Source organism: Leopardus geoffroyi, chromosome A1, assembly GCF_018350155.1.
Source record: "Leopardus geoffroyi isolate Oge1 chromosome A1, O.geoffroyi_Oge1_pat1.0, whole genome shotgun sequence".
NCBI lineage: Eukaryota > Metazoa > Chordata > Mammalia > Carnivora > Felidae > Leopardus > Leopardus geoffroyi.
Genome location: NC_059326.1, coordinates 196843523 through 196867097, shown reverse-complemented (window position 1 = coordinate 196867097; position 23575 = coordinate 196843523). Strand labels below are relative to the sequence as shown.

General features: G+C 54.1%; 1 protein-coding gene across 2 annotated transcripts in view; it reads left to right on the top strand.

Moving 5' to 3' along the window:
- The window catches only part of PPARGC1B (PPARG coactivator 1 beta), a 112056-nt gene that overhangs the window by 77677 nt on the left and 10804 nt on the right, over positions 1–23575 (top strand). Inside the window, exons 2-10 of one of the 2 annotated variants that reach the window (XM_045437402.1) lie at positions 1297–1470; positions 7062–7283; positions 10638–10754; positions 11966–13121; positions 14353–14389; positions 14981–15045; positions 16205–17000; positions 20123–20198; positions 22507–22631. In XM_045437402.1, the coding sequence (XP_045293358.1) occupies positions 1297–1470; positions 7062–7283; positions 10638–10754; positions 11966–13121; positions 14353–14389; positions 14981–15045; positions 16205–17000; positions 20123–20198; positions 22507–22631 (2768 nt within the window). The remainder of the gene's footprint in view (positions 1–1296; positions 1471–7061; positions 7284–10637; positions 10755–11965; positions 13122–14352; positions 14390–14980; positions 15046–16204; positions 17001–20122; positions 20199–22506; positions 22632–23575) is intronic. The other variant, XM_045437410.1, reaches the window with a different exon arrangement.

Below are 23575 nucleotides of genomic sequence, written 5' to 3'. Positions count from 1 at the left end.
CATATTATTATTCTTACTTGCTGTTATTACTGTTAGCTACCATTTATTGAGCCCCTCCTGAGCCAGGCCATAATATCACCTTACTTAACCTTAACTGTATGAGGCAGGAGGTGTCCCATTCTATAGGTAAGGCAGTTGAGTTTCAGAGGGAAAAAGAGAACTTGCCCCAGGTTTCACAGCTGGTGAGTGGGGATTATGACTCGGGTCTGCCGGACCCCAAGGCCTGTGCTGTGCTCTTTCTGTCCACCTCCCAGCTTGGGCCGTCTCTCTGTCCTTCTACTGGTAGTTGTTAAATGTGGGAGCCAGGTGAGAAAGCCCTCACCTTCTGATTCAGTGAGTCTGGGGTTAGGCCTGAGAATCTGCATTATTTCCAACATGGTCCCAGGTGGTGTCGACACTGCCGGTCCTGGGACCACACGTTGAGAAACGCTGGTTCAGTCAGTGCTGTTGCCACAGTCCTCCCTGCCTCCCTTCTACCCCACCCACCACTGTCAGGTGGCTTTTAGCCTTGGAGACCTTTTCCGGTATATTTGCATATGCACTATTGTACGGAAAGAATTGCGTCGTTCGATTTTTCTCTTTATGGGCTAATATTCGACCCGCTATATGATTTAGTTTTCATGATTTAGTTTCAGTTTTAGATTTTTAGTTTCTATGATTTAGTTTTCATTTGTATTTAACGTGTCATGGAGAGCGTGTAGGTCTGCCTCGTTCTTTTCAACAGTTCCATGCTACAGGTGGTGATAGTTTTGTTTCCCTGTTGTGCACGGATGAGCAGTCTTCCACATCTTAGACATGACACACATCCACCTGTAAAATCCCTGAGACTGTGGCTGAGTATTTCTCCAGAATATTGTAATCACTCAATAATGCCAGCCATTATTACTGCTGTTGTTTGTTTCATTATTAATATCGCATCCCAGAAACCCCTTTCAGCGGGGGACAGTAATGCAAATGAGTCTCTGTTTGCAGCTTCTAATGAAGTTTTGCACACAACAGTTTTGGTAAGAGGAGGGAGGTGCTATGGGAAAGAGGCGTTGAGGGATGTGTAGGAGTGCAAAGGAGGAGGGGAGAGAGCAGCGGGCAGGATTTGTATTGCCGGGGCCTGGCTTGGTTCCTGGTACTTTCAACAGCTGCAAGAGTGTCGGGGCCTACCTTCACATTTCTTGGTCTCATGGCAAAATCAGGCCTTGGCCAAGGGCTGCCCGAGGCCCAGGCTGGCAGCAACATGAGCAAGAGGGTCTGTGCTTGGACCCAGCTCTGACTCGCTTCCTTCCTTCCTTCCTGTCTCCTCAGGGTGGGGGGTCCGGGGAGGAGCAACTCTGCGCTGACTTTCCCGAGCTTGACCTCTCCCAGCTGGACGCCAGCGACTTTGACTCAGCCACCTGCTTCGGGGAGCTGCAGTGGTGCCCGGAGAGCTCCGAGACTGAACCCAGCCAGTACAGCCCCGACGACTCAGAGCTTTTCCAGGTACGTTCTCCGAGCCTCGCAGTGACTCCCTCTACTCCTGAAGGCCTGGCTCTGCCCTGCACCACCTTCTTTTGCACTTGGTCGTGCAAAGAAGTCTCATCTCCCACCAAAGCTCTTGGGACCCTGCCTCTCGTCCTGGATCTGCCCTTGATCTTGGGCAGTTCTCATCCCCTGGCCGAGCCTGTTATCACTTCTGGACAGTGAGGGCTGGGAAGAGCCGCTCTCGCTGTGCCTCCCAGTCAGAAATGAGCCGCTCTGTGGGCCTGGGTGGTTTCAAGACCTCCCTTTCCTATAGTATCTCACTGAATTCTCATCCCTACCCTGTGAGGCAGGTGTGATTCTGAACCCATTTTGTAGATGAGGAAACTGAGGCTTGGGGAAGTTAAGTCACATGCCTAGGGCTATTTACCTAGTCAGAAGCTAAGCTACATGCAAACCCAGTCTGCCTGCCTCCTGAGCCAGGGCTTGATAACGACGGCGATGCCATAATGGAGGTGACTCACATGTATTGAACAACTGCTCTGAGGCAGGACTGTCCCTGTTGTGTGTTAACTCATTTAATTCTCCTAACAACTCTTAGACCAGGTACAGTTATCTTCATTTTCCAATTGGAGCCTAGAGACTTCTTTAAAAAAAAGAGGCGGGGCGCCTGGGTGGCTCAGTCTGTTGAGCATCCATCCGACTTCAGCTCCGGTCATGATCTCACAGTTCATGGTTCAAGCCCCGCGTTGGGCTCTGTGCTGACAGCTCAGAGCCTAGAGCCTGCTTCAAGTTCTGTGTGTGTGTGTGTGTGTCTGTCTCTCTGTGTCCCTTCCCCATTCATGCTCTATCTCTCTCTCTCTGTCTCTCAAAAATAAATTTAAAAAGTTAAAAAAAACAAAAGAGACAGTGCTGAGAATTGCTGTGCATTTCAGTGCCTCTCACCTTGTGTGCTCTGTGTCCAGTCTTGGGGGCACGTGATGGGTGACATTTCCTTTAAGAAGCCCTCTCATATGGAATAATAATGATGTCTGGGATTTGCGTCAAAATAAAGCGAGTTTTGCATGCATTTGCGTGTGTGGGTGTGTGGCCTGGAGGGTAATATGTGAAATAAGATTGACCGTGTTGTTGGGGCGCCTGGGTGGCTCAGTCGGTTAATTATCGACTCTTGGTTTTGGCTCAGGGCATGATCTCGCGGTTCAAGAGTTTGAGCCCCGCATCGGGCTCTGCGCTGACAGTGTGGAGCCTGCTTGGGATTTTCTGTCTCCCTCTTTCTCCGTGCCTCCCCTGTTCGTGCTCTCTCTCTCTCTCTTTCTCTCAAAATACATACGTACATAAATAATTAATAAAATTGACCATGTTGAAGTGTTGTGATGGGGACATCCAGATTTATTATTCTTTCCTTGACATACGCTCCCCTATAAAGACTTGGGGGAGAGGCTCTAGCTCCCCATGCCTGTCTGGCGATATAATAATAATAACAACAATAATGTGCTGGGTGTCAAATGCCATGCTGACGTGTCACGAGCACCGTCTCATAGACTCCCGACGTGTCGTAGCTTCCTTTCTAGAAATGGAAACTCCTTCTGTGCATCAGGCACTGTGCTGTGTACAGTGTAGAGAGAAAACTGACCCCAGATCAGTTAACACAGAAACTGTGGTCATTGTGACATGGGCATGAAAGGAATGAGCCAGGTGTGAGAAAAGGATCTGAAGACTGGCTGGTCAGGAAAAGCCTCTCTGTGTGCATGAAATGGTCTTGGATGCAAGTGAGCCTGATGTGGCCCCAGGGCTCCCAGCCCAGCAAGGAAGCCAGAAAACCCTCACAGACAGATAGGGCTCTGGCCAAATTCTGCCCACCCAGCCCCTCTCCCTGTCATGGTCTGCACACCCTGCCCGCTCTCCCAGTCCCAGGCCAGTTCCACCCACTGCCCACCGATGCGTCCCTATGGGTGTGATTCTGTGATCAGCGCCTGACCCCCCTGCCACACACACGTCATAAATCCCATGACTGTGGGGGCCACGATGGCACCGTGCATTTCTAGCACGCTGCACAGAGCCTGGCACTTTCTCAGGGCTTAATAAATGCCGATCAGATGAGTAATTCCTTCAATGCCAGCTCTCATGTCGCCCCCTCGGTGAGTTACTTCCTCTCCTGGGCTCCCATCTTGTGTGCGCCTGTGCGGGCACATGTATGCTAGTGTCTCTGTGTCCTTTAGACTCTGAGCTCCTTGAGGACAAACAGCATCTGATTAGTCTCTGGGGCCCTCGTGCATTGTAAGGACTCGATCACGTGTGTTGAATGAAGGAACCGATTGTGATACTTTCTTCCCTGCCAAGGGCTGGGCGTGGCCCATTCCAAAAACCTCAAGCTGGCATCGTGGGTTCTCCATCGGCCACAAGCTCAGTTTTCTCATTTGACCAGTGGGAATCCTAGAGCCCTGCTCCTGGGTCAGAGTTGTGTTCCCTCCAGTCAAATGGCGCCATTTCTATGGAAATAGACTAGGAGTGTGGGGGACAAGCCACTGTAACAGTGTTAACGGCAAGGGGTGGGGTGGGGGGGCAGAGAGGGTGTCTTCCATTTTTCTGTGTTCCCAGAGTCCTAGGGCCAGGGCCATAACCATCACTAATTAATTTTGGAGGAAGCAAGCATTTGGTTGTTTTATCAGTTTGCTGCGTGGTCTTGGGCCCTGAGGCTGGGCCTTGGTTTCCCCATGCAAAGAATAAAGAAGGGATGTGGATTCCATCAGTAATTCTTTATCTGCTGGGGAGAGGGTCACCAGGTCCTTTTAGGCTCTGGTGAAATCTATGGGCCTACTGCTGGACAAAAAGGCGGAAAAACTGATACCCTGGGTTTTCTGCACCCTAGTCGAGCCCCCTGGACAGGGGGGGATTTTTGAGTGTTCTGTGGCCCTTGTGACAGAAATCCTGTTCTGTGTCATTCGCTCCAGACCCTCCTGGGCCTTCAAAGTGAAGCACTTTTCCCTCAGATTTCTTGAAGACTCCTTTTCCTCTAGCTTGAGAGCCGCTCAGGAAGGCTGGGGTGGGGCTGAGTCTATTAATATCCTTTCCTCCGCTGATTAACTCTCCATTAATTTGCACTCTACTTCCAAGCGGAGTGGGGAGAGCCTGGCCAATGGGCCCGGGAAGAGGAGAGGGTGGCACGGCCCCCGGTGATGTATTACCCTTAGCACTGACGGATGCTGCGGGCAGAACGGCCTTTCCCCGAGCTGGAGCGGCCCAGGAAGGGCTGAGGAGAGGGAGGAGGCCTTTTGTCACTCATTTTGATTTCGTCCAGCCTGTTGGGTGCTTCTTGAGGTCTTTGCCATGTTGTATTCATTTTTGCGCGGTGCCTGGCACGGAGTGAGTCCTTGACCACCCCCCCACCCCGCCGCCCCTGCTCTGACTTGCTGTGTGACCTTGACAAGTCTGTTTCCTGGACTTTCGTTCTCCGCCTGCCCCCTCAAAATGAATGGCGAATAGGTTTCCTCATCGCCATGAGGAAATGGGGAATGGTAGTCATTGCCTAGAGGGCCGTGTTAAGAAAGATTTTGGTGTGGAAGGAACGAAGGCCACAATTGGTTAGTGATATGGGGGGAGGCGGGGCATGTGGGCCGCACGGTTAACGTTTCTGGTCATCACTACAGGAGCCCTGAGAGATCCAGCTCTGATATTTGTGATAGTTCATAGTATCTCTGGACATTTGGCCGTTGTCCCTGTGAGAAAGGGAACTCTCGCTCCATCCAGTGCCGATGACATCATTTCTGAATAACTTCCTTCTTAGAATCTCTCCTTTGAGACCAAGATCTGAGTCTCGCCCTGTGGCCAGAAGTCATTGCTTGGTGCATTCATTCTTCTCCTCCGTAGATCTGCCTGGAAGCCACCTGCCCCAGGCGCTGAGCTAGGCCTGGGAGCACCCTAGGGAGCATTTCTAGCACTGCTTCCCAGCACAGCCTTCCTAAGCAGACAGTTAGGGTGGGGGTGGGGGCAGGAATCATGTCTTCCCATTTTGCAGGAAAAACAGCAAGGCTTAGAAGAGAGAAGCTGTTTGGCCACAATCACCCTATGGTGGCAGAGCCCCAGGTGGTCAGCCCCAAGAGTGGTCATTGAGTCCCCGGTTGCAAGGTCTGAACTCCCTGCTGGGCTAGATAGATCACTCTGGGAATACGGGGGGCTCTGGCCTGAGGGTGGTGGCAGCGGGTGGGGGGCGTGGGGAGCAGTCGAGTGAGCCCCATCACATTCTCGAGCCAGAGTCCACGGGCCTGGATCTGCCCTTGTGTGTCATTTCCCCCACCCCCACACACACTCCCCAGGGCCTGGGTCAGGCCCAACGAAAACCTCCTTTTGACCTTTCTTTTATTTTAGCTCTGTTCCAAAAATTACAAATGCGTTTGTTCTCTCCTCCCCATGTCCCCCCTTCGAGTTACTCAGCTGCTGCTCCAGTTGCAAGGGCTGGAACAGATTTAGTGCAGCCAAAGGGCCGTCACGAGATGCATATTTCAGATGCACTTCCTGAAGAAAGGATAAACAGCCTGACCTGGGATGGGAACGAGTGCTGGCGGGGGCATCATGTGACAGAATGTGCCTCCTGCCAGAACAGGCCCAGCAACCAGGGTTTACTAAATGAGCGAGGTGCCTCACTCACCTAGAAGCAGTGTGATGGCCACACGCCAGGGCCTCTGGGCATGGGGGCCACTGGGCTGGTGTCTGCGGGTGGTCTGGGAGCATCCATGCTGACCTGTGTCATTACAGATCTTAGACATCAGAAAAGCAAGAGTCTTGGCTCATGTATGTCATGGTGGAAGTCCTGCCTCTGTCCCTGATCTGCTATGCGACCCTGGACACCTTGTTCAACCTCCACGATCCTCAGTTTCCCCAATTGCAAAATGGAGATTAGAGTAGTGCTCCCCTGGTAGAGGTTATTATAAGGTTTACCTGAGGCAATGTTCACGAAGCCTTTCTGTTCCTCGCTCTTGCCTAAGCACCCACAACTGGTAAGTGTGGGATCTGGGATTCAACCCCAGCTCCAGAGCCCAAGCTCCTGACCGCTCTTGAGCAGTGAATAAGGCCTGGAAACCCTCTGGGCAATCGTAGTGGTTTTCTTATTGCTGTGGTTGTCATTGTCATGGCCAACCCTGAAGCTTCCAGCGTATACACTGCCTGCCTGGGCCCCAGAGTCAGAGGGGCTGGGACGCTGTGGTGGATGCTGTTCTCAGAGGCAGAGAGACCAGCTTCAGGGGCTGGGGGCTGCGTCCCAGGAGTTGGATGCGGGAGGCCGTGGTGTAGAGCTGCTGTCCTTGGTAAAGGGGCCAGGTGTCTCGGGTGGACAGCCCTGTGCCCAAGGTTGCACACTGATGAGCAGCAGAGTTAGGAGCGGGGCTCCCAGGGCAAGGCTCCTTCCAGCATCACCTGCTGCCTGCTCGCAAACTTCTGTGATTCCTGGAGTCGATAACATATTTCTTCGGCATCTGCTATCCCGGCAACGCTGAGCCATCTGATGACTGGGGAAGGATGGGAGGGGATTGGCAGGGGGCTGACGGTGCTGCGTGTGCGGAGCCCAAGGCATTGGCTAACTGTGTCCCTCTCTGCTCCGCCCGTGCTCCTCACTTCAGATAATCGACAGCGAGAATGAAGCTCTCCTGGCAGCGCTCACCAAGACCCTGGACGACATCCCCGAAGACGACGTGGGTCTGGCCGCCTTCCCGGCCCTGGACGGTGGAGACGCACCATCCTGTACTTCGGCTTCGCCTGCCCCCTCATCTGCACCCCCCAGTCCCAGTCCCTCTCTGGAGAGGCCCCAGGCCCCAGCGCCTGAGGTGGACGAGCTCTCACTGGTGAGAACCTGCTTCTAACTGAAGTGATGGCCGTGGCCTGGGATATGGTGTGTGGTTGCAGGGGTGGTGGGTGCAGGGGAACCAGCTCCCGATCCGGCAGGGGTGTCCGTGCATCTCGGACAACAGGGGTGCACAGCGGGCAGCCTAGACAGGGCCTCACCTTTCCCACCTGTACGGCTGGCCTAACCGTGGAGGCTCCACTTGCACCCCGTAGGTCCTTTGGCATCTTATGGATTGGCCTCCGTGATTAGTCAACTCTTGAAATTACGTGTGAAAACGTTTTCCTTAAGGTTATACCTGCATACACAGTACGAAATTCAAGCAGGAGATGTGGAGAGTTAAAAGCAAAACCTCCTTACCCATCTCACAACTGCGTTCTCCTTTCCTGGAGGTAACCATGGTTACCTATCCGTTTGGTGACTTTCCTCTTCCACCTTTTTTTCTTTCTTTTTTTTTTTTTTTTTTTTTTTACTACAAAAGGGAGCCTACGTTATATGCTGCTCTGCACCTTTTCTCAGTGAACTGGGTGTCTTGAAAACTCAGATGAGCACAGGTGGCTCTGCTCCTTACTTTTTGTTAGCTACCTAATGTTCTTTTGTGAGGATGTGCCACTGCTTACTTTACTCGTCCCCAGGTTGGTGGAAACTGACATAGTTCCAGCTCTTACTGTTAATACTGCTCCCGTCAGTGCCCCGGACAGGCCTTTGCCACGTCCAAGTGGATGAATTTCTAGAAACGGAATCTCTGGGTCTACAGCTACCTGATTTGTCAGTTTAGACAGATATTTCCAGATGGCCCTCCATACAGTTTGGACCGGTTGACGCCCCCCCCCTCCCCCCCCCCCCCCGCCAGCAAAAGTTAAATGCCGTCTGTGTGAGTATACGTGGAATGTGGGAATGTGCACATGAAATCGCAGTTTTCCGGGGAGAAGGTCTCAGCTTTTATCACCTTCTCGAAGGAGTCCAGACCTCACAAGTTACTGAAAGCAGTTGTCCCTAACTCAGGCTGAGATTTCACGGGGTGTGTGAAGCCCAGCTATGCTCACCTATCTTGGACTCCTCACCTTGGCGCTGAGGTTCCGGGGCCTGACAAGACTCAGCTGGAAAATCAGAGCCTGTTGAGCTGGGGAGGGTCTTAGGTCGTCGAGAGTTTGAGTAGAAAGGCCCGTAGTGACCGTCAAGTATAACTATGGGGAAACTGAGGCCCAGAGCAGGGAGGGGACTCTCCCATGGTCACACAGCAAGTTGGTATTCAGACCCCTGGTCCAGGACCCCTTTCCTCCTTTCCCACTGTCTTCAAGTTCCCCCAAAGCAGTGTGAAACATTTAGTAAGCACCTGCTGTATGCTGGGCACAAGACTATGTTCAGTCCCACGTTGTGGCTTCTGCTGATAGGGGTCCTACTTCCTGTCAGACTGAAATCAGACTGGGTTTGAATCCCAGCCCCACCGGTTAGTTAATGCTTTCCTGTCCTTTAGACACCTAATCTCTCTGACTCAGCTTCCTGGTCCATAGGTGGGGTCAAATAATAGTGCTTATCTCAAAGGCTGATAGGAGGAGTACTGCAGATAATGCATGTAAAGCACTTAGAACAGTGCCTGGTACTTAGAAGTTGCTCAATAAATACTATCTAAGTAATAGTTCTGGCTTGACCCGTTAGTACTAACGAGAGGAAGTCTCAGTGCAGAGGGCTCTGGAGAGGGATCAAACCCCAGGGAGGCAGAGAGCGGCCCCTGCTGGCCACAGGTAGTTTCCCCTCCCACACCTCAGACTGCCTTCATTCCACACAGGTTTACTGAGCACCTCTGTTTCAGGCACTGTGCTAGGCACACAGGAAACAGACTCACCATCTAGACTCCCAGCATACCGACAGAGTTCAGAAAGGCCCTGAGAAGTTATCTAGATGCCCAGTTCTTAACCTGGAGCCATGGATCCCAAAGAGTCCACCAATGGACTGACCGGGACCCATGAACCTCTACATGTCCCTGCAGTTTTCTGAGGTCAGCAGCTTCGGTTGTATTCTTAGAGGGGCTCCTGAGTCAAAAAAGGTTAATAACCAGTCATTTAGTGTAGTTTTCCCCCATTATGCCAATGGAGAAACCAAGGCCTAGGGAGGGAAAGGACTCACTCACTGAGGTCTCATAGTGAGCGGGGCTGAGCTGGGCCAGAACCAGGCCCCTTCCCACCAGCCCAAGAATCTTTTCCTGTCCATGTCAGAGAATCACAGACCCGCGTGGTTTGGGGTCTAGGTAGAGTGGTGGGAACCCTCCAGCTCCTGGTGGAGTGTGGAATGGCCTTTTCTCTGGTGCCTGAGCCTTTGGCACTCCTTGCTGGGGTGACCTGGCCGGGGTAGGGGCTGCGGGCGGCCATATCCCTCAAGGAGACACTTCGTGCCATAGTGAAAACCCATCATGCTTCCCGACTTGTTCTCAGTCTCGCTGCGATAGGATCCCTGGTGGAACTTGCAGGTATGCTGAGCTCCCTGCTCTCCTGCTGGGATACACTGTGTACCTGCCCTCTGGGTGCAGAAGTGTAAGAGTCTCAACAATTTTTACAGAAAAATTAGAGAAGCCAGACCAGCTTAAGTCCAGCATGCTTCCACTTGTGAAAAAACCAAGCAGGTGTGTTGGGAGGTGGGACGTACGTATATTCTTGTGTGATTGAATTCCTCCTCGTGATGGGGTCACAAGAAGGTGGTTAATAGTAATTGCCTCTGGGAAGGAAGAAGGAGAACCTCGGGCAGGAGGTCTTCCTGTTTCCAGTTGTCTACCCCATAGAATTTGTGGTATATATATTTTTTTCACCATTCACAAGTATAATTTTTTAATTTAAGAAATTAATTTTTACCAAAGCAGTATGGGGAAGCAAAAAGAACAAAAAGGGAAATCAGCTGGAATCCCGAACCAAAGAATCACTGTGGCGCCTGACTTTCCAGATTGTGCGCGTGCATGCGTGTGAGTGCTACAGGTGTACGTGGAGCGTCCCAATGAAGTATACACGTCATATTTTAACAGTAGAATGGGAAGACATTATTACCCAAGATCTGTTTGGATTTCTCAAAGTCACAGATCTTCCTCTTGGGTTAGTAACTCTGAGAAGGATTTACGTCTCGTCTCGTTGGGATACTTGTGTGGGTCTTTGTTGTTAGACAGTCTGCTTTCTGTGCTTAGTACATTGGGAACATATTCTCGGTCATTAAATACCCTCTTCCCGTGGTCCTGTGATGACCCAGGCTCAGGGCGTGCTCAGTCCCAAGAAGCTAGCTCTGGGCTCAGGCTTCTCCCCAAGATATGCTTCTCCGTGTCCCCCCGCAGAGCTCACCCCTAGCTCCGCTCCTCTCTCTGCTTTTCCTGCAGCTGCAGAAACTCCTCCTCGCCACGTCCCACCCATCCTCAAGCTCCGATACCCAGAAGGAAGGGACCACCTGGCGCCAGGCAGGCCTCAGGTCCAAGAGTCAGCGGCCTTGTGTTAAGGTATTTCTGCCCCCAAATCTCCCGAGGCCCCCAGGTGGGCTTTGAGGGGTATAACCTTCAGCTTTATATCAGGGGGTGTCAAGTTCAGTCGACTTGCGGTTTTCTTCCTTGTGCCTCACACAGCCCTTGTAGCTGGTGTGCTGGGCACTTGCCAGTTTGGGGTTCTAGAAAAAGCCCTGGACTTTCTCGTACACCTCAATGTTTCAGGCACCGTGTTAGACATTGGGTTAGAGTGGGGATAGGGAAGGTGTGGCCTGCTTTCAGCGGGCTGATTCTAACGGGTGATACACAGAAACATGAGATCCTTGCAGGTTGTGGAGACCACAAGAAGGTGTTTGTCCTTCTTCTGGGGGAAGCCCTTTGAGAGTCGAAAGCTCTGTCGCAAACACCAAGGAGTGAAGCAGATCCCTTCTCCTCCTTGGATTCCATCTTCCAAGACTTTCAAAGAGCTATTTCATAGGTGATCTCCTAGCATTCCTGTTACTCAAAGCCTACACTCCGTCTTTCCCCTCTGGTCCCTGGACACTCCTGCAGGGGGCTCTTGAACACAATCCCATGCCCTCGGGCAGAACCAGGATTTTTTTTTTTTTTTAACGGCTTTATGGAGGTGTCACTTAAATATCATAAGAGGCACCTATTTTTAAAGTATAATTTGATGGTTTTTAGTAAATCTGCAGAGTTGCGCAACCATGACCACAGTTCAAAGTTGGTTGATTGATTGATTTTTTTGAGAGAGGGAGAGAGAGAATGTCAAGCAGGCTCCACGCTGTCAGCACAGAGTCCGATGTGGGGCTCGAACTCATAAACCATGAGACCATGACCTGAGCTGAAACCAAGAGTCGGACACTTAACCGACTGAGCCACCCAGGCGCCCCATCCATGACCACAGCTCAGTTTTAGAACATTCCCATTATCCCAGAGAGATCTCAGGCACCCTCATTTACAGTGAATCCCTGTTCCCAGGCCCAGGTGCCATTACCGAAGGGTATAGCTCAGGGGAGCGGGTGGTCAGAGGAGGGCTTTGTCAGTGAACCCACGAGGGCGAAATCTATGGATGGGAGGCCTGTTAGGAGGCTGGTCGCTCCTTTGTTCCTTATCACCTGAGCATTGCCAGGTGCCACGCTGGGCCTGGCCAGTGGCTGTAGGAGGGGGGCAGAGTGGAGGGGGCAGTGCGGGCCTCCCTCTTCACTCTGGCCTCTCTCTGTCTCTAGATGGACAGCACCCAAGACAAGAAGGTCCCCACGGTGCAGTCTCAGAGCCGGAGTTGTACGGAACTGCATAGGCACCTCACTTCGGTGCCGTCCTGCCCCCAGACTAAAGCCCGCTCCCCAGACAGGGGCTTGCAGCCGCCACCCGCTCTGAGCCCCCAGCTCCCAGCCAAGGAGGATGAGGAACCTGGTGAGGACTGCCCGAGCCCCCAGCCGGCTCCAGCCTTGCCCCAGGACTCCCCGGCACCGGGCGGGGCGCGTCCCGGCACCCAGGTTTCCCGGGAAGACATGCACGCCGTGGTGCAGCTCATTCGCTACATGCACACCTACTGCCTCCCCCAGAGGAAGCTGCCCCCACAGGCCCCAGAGCCAGCCCCCCAGCCCTGCAGCAGCCCCTCCAAGCAGGTCAAGCCCCAGCCTCGGTCCCAGCACCCTTCCAAAGCCTCCTGGGCTGAGTTCTCCATCCTGAGGGAACTTCTGGCTCAAGATGTCCTCTGTGACGTCAGCAAACCCTACCGCCTGGCCACACCTGTCTATGCCTCCCTCACGCCCCGGCCAAGGCCCAGGCCCCCCAAAGACAGCCAGGCGTCCCCTGGCCACCCATCCCCCGTGGAGGAGGTGAGGATCACAGCTTCTCCCAGGAGCACAGGGCCCAGACCCAGCCTGCGCCCGCTGCGGCTGGAGGTGAAAGGACGCGCCGGCCGGTCGGCCAGGCTGCAGCAGCAGCAGGAGGAAGAGGACGAGGAAGAGGACGAGGACGAGGAGGAGGAGGAAGAAAAAGAGGAGGAAGAGGAGGAGGAGGAATGGGGCCGGAAAAGGCCGGGCAGAGGCCTGCCGTGGACCAAGCTGGGGAGGAAGCCGGAGAGTTCCGTGTGCCCCGTGCGGCGTTCCAGGAGACTGAACCCGGAGCTGGGCCCCTGGCTGACATTCTCCGATGAGTCTCTGGTCCCTGCAGAGCCCCAAGGAGCTCTGTCCTCATTGCACCTGGCTCCCGAGGCCTACGACATGGAGGGGGCGCTGGGCAGCCCCACGGACGAGGACAGTGGTCAAGACCAGCAGCTCCCACGGGGACCCCAGATCCTGGCTCTGGAGAGCCCCTGTGAGAGTGGGTGTGGGGACACGGATGAGGACCCCAGCTGCCCACGGCTCCCTTCCAGAGGTAGTCGGAGTCGGTGGTCTGTAAGAGAGGGGGCAGGGATGGGGTGTGGCATACCCCACTGCGCTGGGAGCCAGGAGCCCTGTGTTGGGCAAGTCCCTTCCCCTCTCCGGCTGTCGACTTCCCTTTCTGTGCAATGGGCTAGTTGGGCGGATCTTCAGAAATCACCCACACATCTCTGAGTTTTTCATCACGCATGGGCCAGGCACCACTTAATGAACACGGAGCGAGATGCCTGCCCTCATGGGGCTTTTGTTTCAGTGGGGCAGACAGGCAATCACAAAGTAAATAAAAAAGGAAGATAATTACAAATGGTGCTAAGTGCTCTAAAGAAGACGTCCTGGGTGATGGTGTGACGAAAGGAGTGAGTCTATAAATCTAGCTCCATAATGACGTTGAATTTTATTTTATTTTTTTTAAGTGTATTTATTTATTTTTGAGAGAGAGAGAGAGAGAGAGAGAGAGAGACAGAGCACAAGCAGGGGAGGAGCAGAGAGAGAAGTGGGGCGGGGGGGGGGGTGGGGTGGGGCGGCAGGGAGAGACGCAGAATCTGAAGCAGGCTCCAGGCTCTGTGCTGTCAGTGCAGAGCCCAACACAGGGCTCGAACCCACAAACCGTGAGATCATGACCTCAGCCGAAGTCGGACGCTCAACTGGCTGAGCCACCCAGGCGCCCCTAATGACGTTGAATTTTAAATGGTAACAATGGTAGAGCTGGTAATAACAGGTATCTATTGTGTATTTGTTGTGCCAGGCACTGGTCTAAAACTTGACACAGCTTATCCCCAGTGACTCCTCACAGGGGGCCAGTGTGGCAGGTACTGTCATAATCTCCATTGCACACACAGAAACTGAGGCACAGAGATTGAGCCGTCCATTCAGCCCTCGAGTCCTACATCCATCTGTGGACCAGCCCTGAGCCCCTGGCCTTTCCTGGGGCTCCCCACCCTGCTGTACTATACTGTTTGGCCAGAAGGGGTCGCTCTCGTACCTACCTGCTCTTTCCCAAACCTTGAGTAGTCTGCCAGGTGTTAATGTTGCTGAGACCCTGCGAATGACGGTGACTTTGAGTTGTTGCTGCCCTTCCCTAAAAATGACAGAGGATTTTGGGTCACATGCTTGAAGGGAGCTCTGCCTGGTACCAGTGGAAGTTCGGGGTCTCCTCCAGAGGGAAACATCTGGTAGTGATGACGTGTTGGGGAATCTTATTTTCTTCTTTTTCATCTTCTTTTCAGACTCTCCCAGGTGCCTCATGCTGGCCTTGTCACAAAGGTAGATTTTTGGAAATCAGTGGTTTATTATTTCATGAGTCTGTGTCCTGTTGGGTGTGTGTATGGCGGTGGGGGTTGGGTGGTTCATCAGCCTGTGAGCCTGCCCCTGCCCCCCATTCCCCTGCCCTCATTGCCGTGTGGATCCCTTGGTAGCCGGGCTCCCTTAGAAGGGAGGTCTCTGCAGGCCCAGGAACGTAAGGAATTAAGGGTTCAGGCCATTTCATAAGCTGTCTTCTTCAGAACCAGGGAAGGAATTACTTTCTTCACGGGGGAAAGGTGATAATGCTCCGTGGCTTTGGGCAAGTCTCCTCCTCACTCGGGGTCTCAGGTCTGAAAAATAAGGAGGGTGCTGATGCTTGTCCTGTCTCCACCCTCCGGCAGATTACTCCTGTGTGTCCTCCAAGAGCGATAGGCTGCTTTGAACTCCTCTAAGCCAGGATGGGGGTCTCCCAGAAAACTCCCCAGCACCCACCTCTGTGGGCAGTAGAGCCGGGATCTGTCATGGTGTCCCCTTGCCCTCCTTGCATGCTGGGAGAAGTGGAGTCTTCTGCTGACTGGCCTCTTTCCTTTCTGTCCTCCCTGCCCCCACCAGTGACCCTCCTTTTGGCAAGAAGAGCTTTGAGCAGACCTTGACGGTGGAGCTCTGTGGCACGGCAGGTGAGCCAGGGGCTCAGCTGGCAGGGTGCCCTCGGGGGAGCTGGTATGACTTCCGGCAATGAGTCCCCCACCCTGAACAGCCCCTCGGGCAGTTGTGGGGGATACCCCACTGAGCCCTCCCTGCCACCGCTGCTCGGGCTGCACAGGGTCTTGGGATACCTAATGAGGGTGCTATAAGGGGGAGAGTCAGCCGGTCAGCTGCAGCAAGCCGCACATGAGCTAAGGGAGAGACACACGTCTTCCCCCGAGGGAGCCCACAGTGTTATGTGGGAGACAGGCTCCCACCATGACGGGTGCTGTTGCAGACGCGTTGGTTCAGAGTATGTACGAGAGCGCCAGAGCATGGAGGAAGGGGCGAGGTGGGGCAGGGCGGGAGTGTGGCCTGGGAAGATTTGCAAGGCATCCAGAGCAGGGGGCTTGTGAGCCGGGCTCGCAGGATAGGCAGAGGCTGGAGAGAGGAGGCAGCGAGAAGTAGATCCCTGGCAACAGAATCTGCAGGAACAAAAGGCACCCAGGGTGAAAGCCTTAGGTGCTCCTGAGGAGAGGTGCGCCTGGCATCACCACATCGTGGAAGTGGAGGAGGGGCCGGAAGGAGCAATCACAGAAGGCCGAGAGGGATGCCAGGCTGAGAGTCTGAGCTTGGTCCTGCAGGCTTCAGGAGCCCCAGACGGGAAGAGATCTCAGGCATTTAGCAAGTTCCCTCTGCACTGGGGAGGATGGAGGCCAAGGTTAGATGCAGGAGCACTAATGGCACCGTGGGGGTCCAATCCAGGTGGGAGGCTTGACCTGCGGTGCCTGCCTTTAAGCTCCCTGGGGAGACATCAAAACAGTAGGGGGAGCTGGTCGAATGATTGGATGGAGAGCAGGAGGAGATATCTCGAATGACCCGGGAGGCTTTGGCTACCATTGCTGGGCTACAGAGGGATGGCAAGTGGATTTTATCACATGCCAGCTCAAGAACTAACCGTGGGCTGCCTGAGTCCCAGGTCACGTTCAGGCTCAGCCACCAGTGCGGTGTTCGATTAGTGATGCCTGCCATTCATTGGGTTGGGAATGTGGTGGTACACACACTGCTTATTTGCCATCCCAAACCAGACCCTCTGTCCCTTGGAGGAGTGACCCGTTTCCACCTCACACGGTTCTCCTCTTGCTTGGCTAGGACTCACCCCGCCCACCACACCTCCGTACAAGCCCACAGAGGAGGACCCCTTCAAGCCAGACATCAAACACAGCCCAGGCAAAGACAGAGCTCCCAGCCTTCCCAGCTTGGAGGGCCTCCAGCTCGAGGCCGCCGCGGGGGCTGCCCACAAGCTGCCAAAGAAGCACCCAGAGCGGAGCGAGCTCCTCTCCCACCTGCGGCATGCCACAGCCCAGCCAGCCTCCCAGACTGGTCAGAAGCGCCCCTTCTCCTGTTCCTTCGGAGACCATGATTACTGCCAGGTGCTGAAGCCAGAAGGCGCCCTGCAGAGGAAGGTGCTGAGGTCCTGGGAGCCGTCTGGGGTCCACCTTGAGGACTGGCCTCAGCAAGGGGCCCTCCAGGCCGAGGTGCAGGCCTCCAACAGGGAGGAAGACAGAAGCCGTGATGCCAGCGCCCCCGCCAAGGACAGTGTGCTACTGCGAGACCACGAGATCCGTGCCAGCCTCACCAAGCACTTTGGGCTCCTGGAGAGCGCCCTGGAGGACGAAGACCTGGCCTCCTGTAAGAGTCCTGAATACGACACTGTCTTTGAGGACAGCAGCAGCAGCAGTGGTGAGAGCAGCTTCCTCCTTGAGGAGGAGGAGGAGGAGGAGGACGATGAAGAAGAGGACTCGGGGGTCAGCCCCCCTTGCTCTGACCACTGCCCCTACCAGAGCCCCCCCAGCAAGGCCGGCCGGCAGCTTTGTTCCCGCAGTCGTTCTAGTTCCTGTTCTTCCTCCTGCCGCTCCCGGTCACCAGCCGTCCGAAGGACCTTCAGGTATGGATGGGTGGCCTCAAGAGGGACAGCGGGCAGCCGATGACCCCAGTTCCCAGGGTGCCAAGGGAGGGAGGAGCCCTGAAACTGGGGCTGAGTCTCTTCGTGTGGCCCGTGTCCTGGTCAGAGGCCCCGGAGGTGGTCTCCCTGGGAGAGTTGTGGGGCAAGTCCTGGAGGCAGGCAAAGCCTGCCGTGTGGCAGTCAAGAGTGACCCAAATCTCTTGGCCCCGGGAGAGGAAGAATACCCACTTCCTGGCTGCTTGTGGCTTTGTGTCTAAATGAACTTGTCCCTTATTCATCCATTTCCTGCTTTGGACCCAATTTAATGTCTATGTGACCTTTGCATGTCAAAGGCAGATTAGCAGAACTCTAATCTTCGTTCTAAAAATAAGACCCGGATTTAAAGCAGCAGTAAGGTTATTCCCATCTCTTGGTCCTGCTGAGCTGTGCCAGGACTTCCAGCCAGTCAGCTGATCCCCCGGGAGCCGCTCTACCTTCGCACGGGGATGATGCATCATGAGCCTGTTTGCTCAGACCATCTTGGCTCAGTGAACTGGTCTGAAAGAAGGAGCTGGCCCAAAAGTCAGTGGGGAGCTGGGCAGAAAGAATGGAAGTTTGGCGCATTTTGGTGGAGTCAGGTTGCTTCTCTCCCTGATCACAGCAGGACCTGACCTGACCTGGGGAGGCCTAAGTGGCGTCAGGGCATGTCCCAAATCCTCTGCCTGCCATGCACCCGAGTGACCACTAGATGGTGCACTTGGGTCTAGAGCCATGCAACAGCCACCTGGAGTGCTTGTTACCTTGCAGCTGCATGGACCCCACCCGCCTGGTGTCTCAATCTGTACATGGGGGGGGGGGGGGGGGGGGGAGGGGGAAACCGCAGTTCTAACTAGTTCCCAGGTGATGATGTCACCAGAGTGCCATACTCTGAGAACTAGAATTCAGGTAATAGAAAAATATCTTCCCGTAGAAAAACTCTGCTTTGTATTTATGTATCTACACGAGTAGCTCTTAACTGCCTGAAAATCTGATTAAAGCAAACGCTTCTCTTCCCTTTAAAATGTATGTAGACCTGTAACTGGGCATTCAGTTTGAGGGGGGGTTGTAGACTCCCCTGACACTAATGTTAAGAAGCCCTGAACTACCTGTTAATCAAAATGAGTTTCCCTAGCGATTTCTCTAAAAGCCCTTCTCTGTAATAAGCCAGGATGATTGGTCAGACCTCTCTCTGGCTCCGTTCTCCTTTTCCCAAGGGTCACGGGGACTTAAGTGACTAGGCGTCCACATTAGGCAGTTTCCTCTGCAACATTTAGTAGCTCAGAAGCTACGAAAGGTTCTCTTCTTTTTGAAACACATCCTCCAAGGCTGGAGCTGGGGCTTCCTGGCCTCCTTTCCCTCCTGACCGGCTCAGGGGTGTCAGGGCAGGGCCTGTATTCATGAACTTGCCTGCAAAGAGCTGTGAGCCTCTCTAGAAACTCCCATGGATTTGCCTTTTCCTCTTCTAGCTTTTGGGCCAAGTTCAGGGCTGGCTTTTTCTGCTCACTGGAGAAAATTAATTGGTTGACTCGGTTTTTGCTCAGCTGGCAGAGCTTGGTGCCTGGCAAGCCTGGTAAAGGAGTCATCAGCCTTCTCCGGGCTCACATTTTTTTTTTACTTTTTTTTTTTAACATCTGTTTATTTTTGAGAGACAGAGAAACAGAGCACATGTGGGGAGGGGCAGAGAGAGAAGGAGACAGAATCCAAAGCAGGCTCCAGGCTCTGAGCTGTCAGCATAGAGCCCAGTGCGGGGCTCGAACTCACAAACCATGAGATCATGACCTGAGCTGAAGTCGGACGTTCCACCAGCTGAGCCACCCAGGCGCCACCCCCCGCCAAGCTCACATTTCTTAAACCTGTGCTCCCGATCCTGGCTCTGAGCTGGTGTCACAACACAAACCCCACAGTACCTTTCGGTCACTCTCAACAGTTCAGGTGGGGGAACTGCCAATGTGTTACCAATGGATGATGACACTGCGATTTGTTGCACTTCAAAGTTTGCAAGTCATACCCCCCTTCTATTACCCTGTTTAGCTTCGCAGATGCTCTTGGAGGGCACATCTGCTTCTTACCCCCATTTCATAGATGAGGAAGCTGAGGCTCAAAGAGGTTCAATAGAAAACCATAGCAAGTGATTATTGAGCAGGTCTTGAGCCGAGCATTTTCTGATTTGATCCTCACAAATGGCCAAGATGGCAGTACGGTCAGTTCTCCCTGTTTGCAGTTGAAGAACTCAGGCTAAGGGGAGGTGAGTAACTAGCCCAAGGTCACCCAGCAGGAGGTGGCAGAGCCGGGATGCGAACGAACGCAGGCTGTCTGACCGGAGAGCCTGTGTTCTTATCCTGCGTGCTGTATTTCCCAAGGACGCAGACAGTATGTGCAGAGCCCGGACTCCCCCCTGCCTCCCATGCTGTGCTCCTTCCAGTCCAGCAGCCTGGCTCTCTGGGGGAGGAGGCGGTGTGCAGACAGGCGGGAAGACGCAGGCGTGTGGCACCCAGGGGTCTCCCCGGGCCGCGCATGCGGGCTGCTGAGCCTGATAGCCAGACTGGACGTGGGGGCTGTGAGGGCCGGGTTGCCTCGTGCCTGGGCGCCAGCCATTAGACAGCAGTGGGTCCAGGATCAGCAGACCTCCTTCTGGCTCTGGCTTCCCCACGTTCCAGCCTTAGGCAAACCCATATTGAACCTGAGCCTCAGGGTTTTCATCTGGAAAATGGGGAAGCGTAAGACCTCAAAGGTTGTTTTCCCCCCATCAGGCCCCAGACAGTAGTGATGAAGTGAGAGGGCCTTTCCACCCTTAATGGCATAAAAAGGCGAGGTTCAGACGGGTTGGGATTTCGCGACACGGTGGTTCCCAGTGATCTCGTCCCAGAGGCTGGCCAGAGGCACCGGTCACATTGTACAGAGCCATGCCCAGCCCCGGGCTGCCACTGCTGGGGACGGGGGGGGGGGACGGGGCGTGCTGGGCTCCTTCTGCCCTCACGAGCAAGTTCTAAAGAAGCGTGCCTCGCTTCCGGGAGCAACTCCACCCGCCCACCCTGCCATGGTCCCTCCTGAGAGTGAGTGCTTCTGGTTTGCTTGTTCACCGACAGGTGTGAGAGCAGAGGACCGTGTTCAGACGGAACGCCAAGTGTCCGGCATGCCAGGAAGCGGCGGGAAAAGGCCATCGTAAGTGATCTGGGGCCCCGGAGCCCGGAGTGAATGGGGAAGAGCAGGGGCATCAGGACGTGCAGGGGCTTCATAGACCCGAAGCTCTTTGAGGCCAGCTGTGGCCTGCAGAAGATAGTCACGTTTCTCTCACTTAAAGAAGCACCAGGGTCACCAAAGGGCATCATAGGTGGCATCGTGCAAAGTGTGGCTGAGGGACTGGCAGTGAGACATGTAGTGGGTGGTGATTTTAGGGCTGAACGTCAGAGGCTTAGCAGGGCCGAGAGGGCAGGCTGCGGTTGGGGGCGGGGGGGAGCAGCACAGGGCCAGCCAGGCCACAAACCAGCCCTGGTACCACCCTCTGTGTGACCTTGGGCAGGTCTCCCAGCTTCCCTGAGCCTCAGTTTACTCATCCGTACACAAAGGAGTTGGGCCTTGTCCTTCCTAAGCGTCCCCCAGCTTGATCTGGTCTGAGGGACCAGGAGAAGCCTGCTTCTTGCTTCCTACTGACCCCCCTGATCTTCCCCCAGAGTTAGTTTATGGGCCCAGGCTATGCCTGGTGAACCCACTGCAAAGCACCTAGAGAAAATTCATCAGGAATCTGCAGTGGGGAGCCGGAGCCAGCCACTCCATGTCACTAGAAAGAAGGGAAGAGAAAGTAAGACAGATGCTCAGAAAGACAAACAGGCTTGCACTTGATTGCTTTCCTGCATAACTGGCACTTCCGGGCAGAAGCAGGGAGGACACATGAGGTGCGCGTACCCCAGAGGTACCCAGCTGCCTGCAGGCAGGTACTTACAACCACAGGCTGTGCCTGGAGCATCACCTTGGATTCCACGTGTGACCATTCAGCAGTGGGGCCGTGCCTGGCACGAGCAAGACAGACAAGGTCCTCATTCCCGTGGTTGGGGCAGAAGGGAGAGAAAGGCAACAGACTCGTAAGCAAGGAATGAACACTGTAATCAGAGATTGGGAGAGGCGCGGTGGAATTAATCACATGAGGCTAAACTCTCTGAAACAAACAGTCGTGTTTTGACTAGTGGGGAGGATGTGTTTACATGGCAGTCTAGGAAGGACATCTGCGAGGAGCTAGACCCTGACAGATGAAAGGAGCCACCACGTAGTTTCAGGAGACCCATGGGGCAGAGGCAGGAAAGAACTTACCAGTGTAAGATGCTGCAAGGAGCCTGGGGGAGGGGATTCCTACACTGAGCAGAACCCAGTTCCCATGGTTGACAGCAGAGGCCTGCTGTGGCCCCTGGGCCTTGCTTTCCTCCCTGCCAGCTGGGAGATGAGAGTGGGGTGGTTCCAGATGGCTTTAACCTGTTCCCGGAGAAAGCCTGTCCAAACCAGAACCTGTCACTTTCACCCACGAGAGCACGGGTTTCCAGGACGCAGCCGGAATTTCTCCAGCGGGTCAGAGCAGCAATGGCATTCACTGGATCCAATCACAGATTGGAGGGGAGGGGAGGGCACATTCCATCCTGGGTTGCTCCCCGCCCCTCCCTCTGCTGGGCTCTTTTAGGGGCCCGCAGCATGGCACCCGGCTCACCTGAAGTGACCCCTTAGTCACAGTTGTCTATGCACTGCCCTGGCAAGACTGAGGATAGCGGTGACCCCAAGACCTGTGTCCTGGTCCCACTGCCTTCCTCCCAGCTCACTGTGACCCCCACAACGACCTGGTTTCCCATGCCTGCCCATTCCCATCCTCGGCAGTTTGCCTTTCTTTCTTTCTTCTTCTTTTTTTTTTTTAATGTTTCTTTATTTTTGAGAGAGAGAGTGCGAGTGGGGGAGGGGCAGAGAGAGAGAGAGAGAGAGAGAGAGAGAGGGAGGGCTCAGGCCCCACACTGTCAGCACAGAGCCCAGCATGGGGCTCAAACCCAAGACCCTCGAGTTCACGACCTGAGCCAAAGTCGGACGCTTAACCGACTGAGCCATCTAGATGCCCCGGCAGCTTGCCTTTCTATCCCCTCCCCACTACCCAGAAAAAATCCCAGACTCCAAACACAAATATGAGTAAGCAGTTAGATTAATGATGATAAACTCCCCCCCTCCTGCCTCTGTCCATTCTCTGCTCATTTCCTTCAAGTGAGCATTTGCTCCCTTTAAAGCCACTTCCCCATCTGACACTTAGCAGCCCCCTCCTCCAACAAGGCAGGTCTTCCGGAGAGGGGTCGTCATTGTCCTCTCTCTGATTCCGGCCCCAGTTAGTGTTACCCACTCAGCCGGACATCGTGGGCTGAGGCCTAGGACTCCATAGAAGCCCCCCATCAAGCGGGTCCCAGGAAGCCAGGAAATGACTGGGTTTCTGTGTGTTTCCCTCCTTGAGCAGGGTGAAGGCCGTGTGGTATATGTTCGCAATCTCTCCAGTGACATGAGCTCCCGAGAGCTGAAGAGGCGTTTCGAAGTGTTCGGTGAGATTGTGGAGTGCCAGGTGCTGACGAGAAACAACAGGTGAGTCCAGTCAAGCTATTGCAGGACAGGGGAGTGGGGAAGGGCAGGGGTCCCCATCCAGGGCCGGCCACCCAAAAGATGCCGGAGAAGATCCGCAGAACAAATCTGATGAGATCCACAGCCTGGACCTGGAGAGCCAGGTCCCACAGAAGGTCCAGTAACAACTGTGTGGCCCAATAATAAGCAGTAAACTCCCACTGATGGTTTGCTGACTGCCAGGCAAATCCTGTGCCTTCTCTTAAACGTTCTAACCTACCTGTGACATATGCACTCATTCTTTCTTTTTTTATTTATTTATTTATTTATTTTTTTTAATTTTTTTTTTTTCAACGTTTATTTATTTTTGGGACAGAGAGAGACAGAGCATGAACGGGGGAGGGGCAGAGAGAGAGGGAGACACAGAATCGGAAACAGGCTCCAGGCTCTGAGCCATCAGCCCAGAGCCTGACGCGGGGCTCTAACTCCCGGACCGTGAGATCGTGACCTGGCTGAAGTCGGACGCTTAACCGACTGCACCACCCAGGCGCCCCTGCACTCATTCTTTCTATTGCTTTCCCTTCCCAGGCAGCTCAGACAGATTAACTGAGCAGCTAGTTAGTAGCAGAGTCAAATCTGCAGCTCTCATAGCTGCTTTAGGTCTCCACTCTGATATAGGGCAGCAAACAGCCCCCGGGGCTTAAAGGGACACTTACACAGGAACCACACTGCCCTGCAAGGACCCGTGCCACTCATGCCCCTCTGTTCCTCCAGAGCAGCCAGGTCAGACCCTTTATTCTGCTGGGAATCTTTGTTTCTCCTCACTCATCTGGGGAAGCAGCGTTCATCTGTCAGGGAACCCGCATGCAGGAAGCATAGGTTGCACCTAAATGCACGACTTAGATGTCAAAACTTTGTCAGTTTTGAAAGAACTCTAAAGTATCTCCCATCGTATTTGCCAACTGAGC